This window comes from Rhinopithecus bieti, unplaced genomic scaffold (assembly GCF_001698545.2).
Source record: "Rhinopithecus bieti isolate Rb0 unplaced genomic scaffold, ASM169854v2 scaffold_36417, whole genome shotgun sequence".
In the NCBI taxonomy this organism is placed as follows: domain Eukaryota; kingdom Metazoa; phylum Chordata; class Mammalia; order Primates; family Cercopithecidae; genus Rhinopithecus; species Rhinopithecus bieti.
The window spans coordinates 1,408,087-1,418,698 of NW_016815677.1; the positions used below are offsets into that span (position 1 = coordinate 1,408,087).

General features: G+C 45.9%; 1 protein-coding gene across 4 annotated transcripts in view; it reads left to right on the top strand.

The window, feature by feature from the left end:
- The window catches only part of LOC108516216 (stimulated by retinoic acid gene 6 protein homolog), a 65,704-nt gene extending 55,401 nt beyond the window's left edge, over positions 1–10,303 (top strand). For 3 of the 4 annotated variants that reach the window (XM_017853568.1, XM_017853570.1, XM_017853571.1), the window contains 8 exons: positions 876–951; positions 3,667–3,748; positions 3,937–3,985; positions 4,458–4,575; positions 5,641–5,760; positions 7,025–7,188; positions 7,921–8,067; positions 8,695–9,072. In XM_017853568.1, the coding sequence (XP_017709057.1) occupies positions 876–951; positions 3,667–3,748; positions 3,937–3,985; positions 4,458–4,575; positions 5,641–5,760; positions 7,025–7,188; positions 7,921–8,067; positions 8,695–8,840 (902 nt within the window). In that variant the 3' untranslated portion in view covers positions 8,841–9,072. Of the gene's footprint in view, positions 1–875; positions 952–3,666; positions 3,749–3,936; positions 3,986–4,457; positions 4,576–5,640; positions 5,761–7,024; positions 7,189–7,920; positions 8,068–8,694 lie in introns of all 4 variants that reach the window. The other variant, XM_017853569.1, reaches the window with a different exon arrangement.
- Positions 10,304–10,612: the final 309 nt, after the last annotated feature.

Sequence of the window (10,612 nt, forward strand, 5' to 3'; positions counted from 1 at the left end):
TTTTGTATTTCTAATAAGTTGAGTAGTGTTTTTTTGTTTTGCTTTGTTTGTAATTGACACATAAAAATTGTACATATTTATTAGCTACAATGTGATGTTTAGATACTTATATACATTGACTGATGATTAAATCAGTAAACCCATCCCCTCAAACATTTATCATTTATTTATGGTGAGAACATTCAAAATCCTGTCTTCTAGCTATTTTGAAATATACAACACATTATTGTTAACTATAGTTTCTGTACTCTGCAACAGAACACCAGATGTTGAATGTTTTTAATTGTAAAGAGATGTTGGATTTTGTCAAATACTTTTTTTGCGCCTATTGATAAGCAACTTCTACAGAAGTTTTTAAACCAACAAATCATCCTACTTCCCTGTTTCTACATCCCTCTTTTATGAACTCACACAGTCTCTCTAAAAGCAAATTCGATTCTCAATATCAAAACTTGCTGAAGGGTGGGTGAGTGAATAGCCAAGACATCTTGATCCCAGCTATCTTTGTACCCAGTTGAGGTATAACCAACACCCCTCCCAAAAAAGTGGCAATCAATTAGAGGTCAAATATGTTTTTCATGGACAGAGGCTATGTATGATATATGGGAAATACTCCATAGCTTCTCTTCCTTTATTCACTTCACTTTATTCACTAGTGAAAATACTAGTACAAAATGAGAGGAGTATGCAGGAAGTATACTAAGGGTGTGTGCAACTAAAATAAAACAGAAAATGAGCAAAAGTTTACTTACACAAGAAATGTGTTAAAGTCTACTTGATTTGCTTAGAATTTTCTGGTGCAGGATTCTGCATTTTAAAAAATTCCATTTCATGTTTATTTTTCAAGGATTCTCATATCACTTTTCATATTTCAGGAGTCTGGGTGGCGACCATTTTGCCTGCCTCTCTCACGTGTGTGAGCTATCTGTTCCACATTTTGGTCTGTTACAGGTAAGAGCACTCTCAGAGTCATTTGTGTGTCTTTCACCAGAAATATGTATGACAAGCTTTCCTCAGAATCTCCAATAGTGCCTTCAGTGGGCCTAGGAAGTGAGTGCAAGGTCCAGGGCTCACCACATTTTTTAGTAGGAAGAAGAAAAGCATTATTGATTTGAACTTCTACATTGAGCTAACATTATGCTTAGAGTCTTTACTTGAATTTCACAACAACTCTGAGGGGTAAGTCCTTTCATCCCTATTTTTACAGTTGAGAAAGCTGAAAATCAACAAAATTAAATAATTTGCCCAAGCAATTAGCAGACGATCAAGTCTTTCTGACCCCAGAGACCTTGTTATTTCTTTTACACTCAGACACCTCTACTGGGTATCAGACCTGCCTTGCTCTACAGGGCTAGTAACACTGGGTCCCCAGCAGGTGAATCTGGCTCAAGGGAACATCAATGAATATTGAATCAAGGGGACAAGGGGCATCAATCTCAAGAAAAGCAGTATAGGAAGAGGGAATGGCTTTAAACATGTTGTGAGCATTTGCAAGCAGATATCAGTTGGGTTTTAGGTACCTGCTGGTCATCTCTCTCTCTCTCACACACACACACACACCACACACACGCACGCGCACGCGCGCACACACACACACACAGTCTTACAGGAAGTCCAGGCCAATTTCCAGCTCTGAAGAGCATCCTGCCTTTACATCCTCCTCATCTGCCTGCCCAAAGGGCGAGTCTCTTGCAGAGGACACCCACAAGAAGACTCTCCTGGCAGGAAGGGTCCCAGCTCTCCACCAGCCCTGCCTTGCTCCCTGTCTCTGCTTTCTTCTCACTGGACCCTACAGGTGGTCTGGATACTGCTACTCCCTCTGCCCTGCCTGATGTGGGCACATGTCTGCTCCTTCCCTCATTAGTCTGCGTGTGGCTGGGAGATATTCACTGAGACATTTGAGCACAACCAGGGACAAACATGATGCAAAGGGAGCTGCAGGGACATGGATGTGCGGCCGAGGGCACAGGGAGAGGAGGCCTGCGTTCCCGTCCAGGCTGCCCCTGCCCCCACCTGTCACCCAAGAGTGATGATCCCTGTCCTGCTTCCTTATCTGAACCATGGGGCAGAGGACACCAAGGATGAGAATCACACTACAAATTGCAGAGCACTAGCATTGTGCCAGCGTTTTAGTTTTTATTATTCCAACCTACATACAGGTGCTTTAAAAAATATTACAAAAAATGTTTAGTGTAAAGTAAGTCTTCCTCCTACTCAAACCCCGAAATTTTTGCCCCAAGCTAACCACTGTTAACTGTTTTCTGTGCATACTTTCAGAAATTTTCCATGCACAATGCAAATATGAGTGTGTGCTCTGTGTGTGTTGTATGTGTTGGTGGTACCACACTTAACTCCATGCTGCCAAACAGAAACAAAATGAAATTCACATGTTCAACTTTGAAAGTTCTAGTAGCCTCTGTTTAAAAAGTAAAAATAGACAGGTTACATTAGTCTTAGTCATGTTTTATTTAACCCAATATATCTCAAATATTATCACTTCAACATGTAATATATACAAAAATTATTATTGAGATATTTGCATTCTGTATTTGTTCCAAGTCTTTCCAGTTTAGTGGTCATGAAAAGTACAAAACAGGCTGAAAACTGCTGGGGACAGAATGTGAAGTAAAAAAGCCAGGACACAAATATGAGTGTAGACTATGAACATAATGCTATCAACCTCACCTTTATGCATGGGGCCAAGGACTGGACCAGAACATTGAAAGATGAAGCTGTGACTTGTGAGGGATTGTTTCCCCTTTGTCATTTTCCTTTACATTGTTATAAGGTTAGGCAATCAATGAAATTGGTTTTCTGTTTTCAACTTTATTTATGTATTTATTTGACAGAGTCTTGGTCTGTCGCCCAGGCTGGAGTGCAGTGGCGCGATCTTGACTCACTGCAACCTCTGCCCCCCAGGTTTAAGTAATTCTCCTGCCTCAGCCTCCCGAGTAGCTGGGACTACAGGCACATGCCACCACACCTGGTTATGTTTTCAACTGTTTTTAAATCTTACTACATAGGTAATATATATTCATCATAGAAAATAAGAAAATATAGAAAGAAAAATAGGCCAGGTGCAGTGGCTCACACCTGTAATCCTACCACATTGAGAGGCCTAGGCAGGGGGATGGCTTGAGTCCAGGAGTTTGAGACCAGCCTGGGCAGTATAGTGAGACCCTGTCTCTACAAAAAGTTAAAATAAAAAAAAATTAGCTGGGCATGGTGGTGTGTTCCTATAGTCCCAACTACTTGGGAGGCTGAGGTGGGAGGATTGCTTGAGCCCAGGAGGCAGAGGTTGCAGTGAGCCAAAATGGTGCCACTGTACTCCAGCCTAGGTGACAGAGTGAAACCCTGTCAAAAAAAAAAAAAAAGAAGAAAGAAAGAAAGAAAGAAAAAAGAAACAAGTCACACATAATCTCATCTATCAGATTCAGTCACCGTTATGACTCAATAAATACATACTATTTTTATAAAATAGAATCTAGACTAAAGATCAAGACTTTTAAGGCAACTCGGGGCTACCTGGTGAGCTGCAGTCAGCACAGGGAGGCCAGGGTGCCTACTCTCAGCCCTGTAGGCCTTCCTGTGCTATCTATGGGACTCTAATTATGCACAAAGAACCATCAGTTATGGGCACTACTTAATGTACTACATCTTTTCCAGAAAGCACATAAAGAGGCTACGGGCAGGAGATAAACATTTTCTTCCTTTGAAGTTCCATAACCCGGCCTCCTCAGCGAGCGTGGTAAGTCTGCCGAGGTCTCTCTCTGATCTGAGACTAAGCCATATGCCAAAACCTGAGGGTGAGCGTGACACCCGCCTCACTGGGTTGGTGGGTGAACTTCCAATGAGAAAGGGATGCTGGGCACATGTGGCAGAGGTAATGAAGTTTTCCTCCTTCTCTGAGACCTCTTTTTTCCTTTGAAACCTCAGGTGGCCATTGCAAGGTACTCTGGCTGGCAAATAGCCTATATTCTATGGGGTAAGTGCAGATATGTGACCCATCCAATTCAACACACATGCCTTCATCACCTGGGGAGTCCTGGCTGTGAGTGGGGAGGAGAGAGGTGGTCAGAAGCAGCCCTAGCCTCTGCCCTTGAGGGACCTTCAGGACAGAAGGAGAAACATAGTCTCAAGGTCCTCCTCACCACCCGTCCTGAACCCAGGAAGTACATATGCTAAGGGTGGTGGTGACCCAGAGGAGAAGAAAATGACTATCCAGCCCCAGGGCAGGGCTCAGATGCCTTCTAGGGGAGTTGACACTCGAACTGCACCTAGCAGGTAGAGTAGGAAGTGAACAGGAAGGAAGGTGAGGCCTTGCCAAGCAGAAGAAACAGATAAGCAAGCGTGCCAGGTTGTCTGGCAGGAGAAGGGTAGAGGGTAGCCTGCAAGGAGGGGCATAGGGGGTGGCTCACGAAGGACCTTGAGTTACCACCGGCTCCCTTCATTCCTAGGCTACCTCATCATTCATGTGGTGCAGAGCCTATGTGGCATGGCAATCATGTACGGCCTGGTGCTGCCCATCGTTCACAACCAGGGCCTGGAGATGCTGCAAGGGCTGGGTATCGGGATGTAAGTGCTGGGCGGGTATCCTGTCATTGCTGTGTTCTGAGAGCTGGTGTGCCCACCAGCAGCTATGTGGACCCATGGTCTTGGCCCTAACCCAGAGATGGGACATCATAGCAACTTATGGGGAGAGGAAACAGCATTCACAAAAGACTGCCTCTCACACCATTCCATAACACCCTCACAACCGTGTGTGTGTGGGGGGGGGGATACATGTATGTCCATTTTCCAGCTGGGAAAATTGAGGTTTAGGAAGGTAAAATGAGAGGCAAGACAGTATGATGGAAGGAGGCAGGAAATCCTGGCAAAGCTTTTGGATCTGCTGTGTGACCTGGGGTAAGTTACTCCACTTCTCTACCTCTCAGTTTACATATCTGGAAGACAAAGTGAATGTTGGCTTCATTGAGCATTTAGTATGCATCTTTTCTCATAGCAGCCTATGAATTTGGTGCTTGTGTTACCTTCCATTTTGTAGACCGGGGAACAGAGGCACAGAGAGACTGAGCGTTTCCTCCAAGCAGGGGGAGGACTCAGGATTGGGAGCTGGGCAATCTGAAACCAAAGCCTCCTTTTAGCCACTACCTTTCATTGCCACTCAGGGGATGTCAACACAGCATGCAGTGCTCTCTGGGGCCCCTCCCTGCTCTGAGCTTCTTGATTCCATACTTGCCACCTGTGAGTTGGAGGCAGAGCCTGTCCTGTCCACTCTCTTGTGGTATTCTCAGGAACTTCCAAGAACCCCATTCCATTTTTTAATTCCCAACCTGTTAAACTGCTCACCTAGCGGCCACCCCTGGTGAAAGGGACATCAGTGAAATCCTGGAGTAATGGTCTGTGGTCTGGAGCTAGAAGACCTGACCATGTGGTCTTGGGAAGGTCACCTCCCCTTTGTGAGCCTCGATTTTCTCTGCATAGTTGGCATGGGAATGCCTTGTAAGCGTAAAGCATGGAATTCACATTATCATTGTTCTGCCGGGTGGTCACCCTGTCTCCTCTCTCTCACTGGGCATCAGAGAAGGGTCTGGCAGAAAGGAAAAGGCTGCCTCAGGATGGCCCCACCTTGTGTTTCAGCCTCACCATATCCATCTTCGTGGGTCTCATGATCCTGCAGATGTGTATTGCTGCCAGCTTCTTCCTACAGCCAAAACTGGGCACAGCTGACAAGCAGAAGCCCCTGGCTCTCAACAACAGGTGACGGTGAAGGAGGGAATGAGGGAATTGTAGGCCTTTGGCTTCAGCCATCTCTGGGTTCTTCCCTGTCCCCCATGCCAGGTTCCTAGGTGGGCCCCACATTCTCTGAGAGGGTGAGGTACAGTGGGGCAGCGGTGGGCTCTGGAGCTGGACTATTGGGGTCCAGATCCTGGCCCTACCCCTTAGGAGCCATGTGACATGTGGGATCTTACTCAACATCTATGAACCTCAGTTTCCCCATTTACAAATAATTGTGCATACCTCAAAGAGGTGTTGTGAGGATGAAATGTGTCAAAATATGAACTTAGAACAATAGTGCTTGGCACATGGAAATCCTTTCTAATTCATTCATTCAAAGCCATCCATTCACTGGGGGAACAACATGGGCATGAGGGTAAAGAAATAATCCCAGCACAATCTGTCTGTGAGAAGCTCAGTCCACTGGAACAGACAACAGGCACATAAACAAGGACAGAGGACGCCAGGGAGTGCAAAAGGAATACAAGAGAAACCTGGAGGAGGAGAGGCAGGGGTGGTTAACGCCATTGCAGATGGGTCTCTGGAGCTGAGGTCAGCAGAACGGTAGGATTTCTACAGGCAGAGAAGAGGAGAGGGTGTGGCTGGCAGCCAGCACCACAAGGACAAAGGCAGGAAGCCACAAAAGGGCAGGATGTGTTAGAAGATTGAGAATCACAAATGGTTACCATGCAGTGGCCTTAGTGAGTGACAGGAAGGGGACACAAAGGGACAAGACCAGAAAACCCCTGGGGGCAGTGAGGGGGCTGAAACTCAGGATGCAAAGTTTGGGCTTTATTCCAGAGGCAACAGGAAACCACATGGTCAGGTGGTCATTTGGGAAATTTCCTTTGGAAGACTTTGGAACAGCTGCAGCTGGGAATAGGTCCCTGGTGCAACAGACAGTGGGGAAGCCCCACCCTCTGCCATAATCAATGACCCACTGCAGCCCCGTGAAATTTCTTATCATGCAGGAAGCCTCAAACCCCAAGGATCACATGAAACAATGACTGTTCCCACTGACATTCATCCTTCAATGTGCTCAGTGGCCCCCACACTGTACCTGAGCCATTCCTCACACCAGTGCTGTGAGGTGAGGGCAGTCAGCTCCCCTTTAAGGCACGAGGTCACAAAGCTTTGAGCCTGAACCTGTAGGATTTGATCCTGGGTCTGGGGGACTCCAGAGCCCACCTGCCCAGCCACCTTGCTCTACTGAAAGGTGATGCCTTGGGCTGGCTTCTGTTTGCAGGAAAGCGTTCCACAACTTCAACTACTTCCTGTTCTTCTACAACGTGCTACTGGGCCTGGGTGCCTGCCTTTCCAGGCTGCTCATCAGTTGCCTCCTTGGCACGTGGCTGATTGCCCGCATCGACAGGACTATCATGCAGAATGGCTATGAGGGAGCAGACATGGGTAAGTGACCAGCACCCACCTGGTCACATCCTCTGGAGAGGGCTGGTCTTGCACCTCTGTGGCAGCTGCCTGGGAAGACAAGTAGCAGAGGCCCGGAGTTCATGCCTTTCATTTATGCTCAGAGTTTATCTTCCAGCGGAGGCTATACAGCTGAGTAGTAAAGACACATTCAGCCCCCTGGTCAAAAGAGAATTCAAGGCTGTTACATTCCTGCCCATTTGGCAGACCTTTGGGGTATAGAGGAGGAGGAGTCAAAGGTAGTCAAATTCTGTCTGAACACTTAGAAGTTAATTTATGAATGTATAGCTCTGAAAATTTTTAGGAAGAACATATCTCAGAATTATTATTGTTGTTAGTTGGAAACAGTGCAGAAGGTTTTCTATTCAGTTGAAATGCTCTAAATTCAAAGCCATTTCTGATGAAGCAAAAGTAGTTTTTATTTTATTTTGAGCCTGGTCATTCATTCACTCATCTATTCAATAAAAGTACTGATGCTTGCTTGGGATTAGCCACAGCAGCTCCTAACCCTTTGAGCTTTGAGTTCCCCATAAAATGGGCAGATTAGAATATGATCTCTAAGAGTCCTGCAGATCTTTCTACCTCATTTTCTAGATTCTCAGAAAAGACTCAGGCACCAATGGAGAGCAAACTGGCTCGTAGTTATATCATGAAAAGCACAAATGGGGCCATGTCAGGAGGTACTGCCTGGCCTGACCTGCCTCTGGATTTCAGGGTTCAGTGCATGGATCGGGATGCTCTATGTGGACCATTATCACACCAACCCTGTGCTCGTCAGCTTTTGCCACATCCTGATCGCAAATCACAAGGAGAAGAAACTGCAGCAGACCACCAAATACTGGTGCCTAAATCATTCGGCAGGTAACGGCTCCTGTTTGAGCCTATGCTGGATTCAGACAGCAGGAAGTAAATACCCCAAGGCTCCCTGGGATCCCTGAGGTGCCCCAGGTTCCACTTTTCCTGCTCCTTTTCTCTCTACTCCATGCCCTGGGTGCCCTTGAACTAGGAAGCCCAGGAGGCTTAGCTCCCAGTCAACCTGACGATGGGACCCACCCAGGCCTTGTGTCCTTGTCCTGTTAGGTGGCCTCCTGCCTTGTTCCTGGAAATGAACTCTAGTTCTGCTAGTGGAGTTCTCCATATCCCATTTGTTTGAGTCTCCAACCCATATCCCAGGCTACATGGCAGATGCCTTCCAAGATGAGGCTACAGTTTGATGATTCTGCCCTGTTGCTTACCACAAGATCTCTGAGGCTCTCTGCCTCACTAGGGCTCAGGCTGTGTTAATTGCTATTCCCAACACTGCAGATACTCAATTCTAAAGGACAACATACATCCCTTCAACCTCCCTCATGTCCCCAGGAGTCCCTGTCCAGCTCCTTCTGCCACATCTTACACATTCCAGGCAGCCCTTGCAAACACTTTGGAGAGGGAGTTCCCCTCCCTGAGACCCCTCACTCCTTCAGTCTGTCTGCTCTGATTCTATCCTAGGTCCCCGTGTCTCAGCTAGGTCCAGAACAAGGTGGTTCCTGTTGCAGACCCTAATCAACAACCCAAGACTCATCATACACAGAAAATTAAAATCAGGGCACAGTTCCCAGGAATCCCAAATTCTGATGGCATGCTTGGAGAGCTGATGCTGGCCCCCATCATCTGCTCCAAAGCCAGGCTAGGACATCTGCCACCGAGAGGGCTCAATCTAACCAGAAGCTGTCCCCTGCAATGAAATGGGATGGCACAGCACCATCCATGCAGATGGCAGACAATATTGGCCACTCATGGGATGGCCACCTGGGCTGAGGAATGAAGTCTCAGGACTATTTCACTCCCTTGGCAAAAAAGATTAAAAAACTAAAGAAAAATCTGTTGAACAAACTTTGCCCATTAATGACTTCCACTATCCATTGTGGGTAGGCATCCTTGGAGAGTTACCTGTTAAAAAGCACTTAGTTTACCTACAAAGCAGAATTTTATGTCAATGGAGACGGTGGTAAAATGTGTACATCAGGAGAGTTTAACCATCAGATCCCATTTTTCTGTGGAACAGAATGTGGATTTCAGTATCCTCATTGCTTCCTTCTTGCCAGGCTTTATGGTGGATGTGAGAGAAGGAAATCCATGATCCTGGCCCCAATGTTGTTGGACAAGCAGGCACACAACAGGCTTTCTCTCCCATTGCCACTGGGATGAGGAATGGATCAGAGCTAACTTGGGCCTTAGTCATAAAGCAGATGCACAGATTCTCTCTAATAAGGGTGGGATTACTTGGAAAAGCCACCTGTCTGAAGATACAAAGACAGGGTAGGCAGGTATTCTAGGTGGGGGATCACAAGAGTAAAGTGTGAGCAAGCAAGCCCCAAGTATGTTTGAGGAAGGTGAGTCATGTGACATGTTGTGGTACAGAGCTCTAGGGGCTGGCCAGACCATCCCAAGAAGGGCCAAACGTTGTGCCAGGAGGCTTGTACATTTGTCCTGTGCAAAGCCCAGTACTTAACCACATTTCATGCTGAAACACAAAAACCTGGCCCAGGACCTGTACAAAATCTGTCCATTCAAAATTCCTTATGAAGCTTCTGCAGTTATTATGAGGATCCCACCAACAGGGCAAAGGGGAATCCCCATTCCCCTCATGAGTCCAAGAGCAATTGTAATTCAGTTGTTATTGTTAAGCACCTAATGTAAACCTAGTCCTGTTGCTAGGTGTTTGCCAGCATTGTCTCTTTTTAGTTTAATCTCTAACTGAGCTTTATCATCCTGCTTTTTAGAAACTGAGAAAACCAAGACTCAAAGTGTTGGGATTCCCATGCCACCACTTTGTAGGTGTGTGATAGCAGCCCAATTACTTTGCCTTTATTCACTTTTCTTATCTATAAAAAGACAGTAATACCCCCTAACACCTAACTCTCAATAGATATTAGCTATTGTTATTTGTCGTATAACACTTTGTGATGATCTGATTAATATCTACCCACCCTCTCACTAAAATATCAGCTCCATGAAGAAAGAGGCCTTCTCAGGTTTTGCTGACTATCACCAAGCACACACCTATAACATAATAAGATCTTGGAATCAATAAAATAATGAGATCAAGATGAATAAATCTTTTGACTATGAATTCACTTACCAAAATCAATCCTGGCATCATGGTGTGAATGAATAGTGAGTGAATACCCATTGGAAACCTTGCAGTGAATTGAGGAGGCTAATATGTAAATAGCTCTCTGTAATCCAACCCACTACATATAATAACATCAGCTTGTATAAGTTCTATGGAGACTTGGAAAAGAAAACTACTAATTCTGCCTGTGAAAAGTTAGTGAAGAGTTTCCAGAGGAAGCGACATGGGAGCTGGATGTGACATAGGGCATTCTTATTTGTGTTGGGGAAAAGGCAAGGCATACCTTCCAGC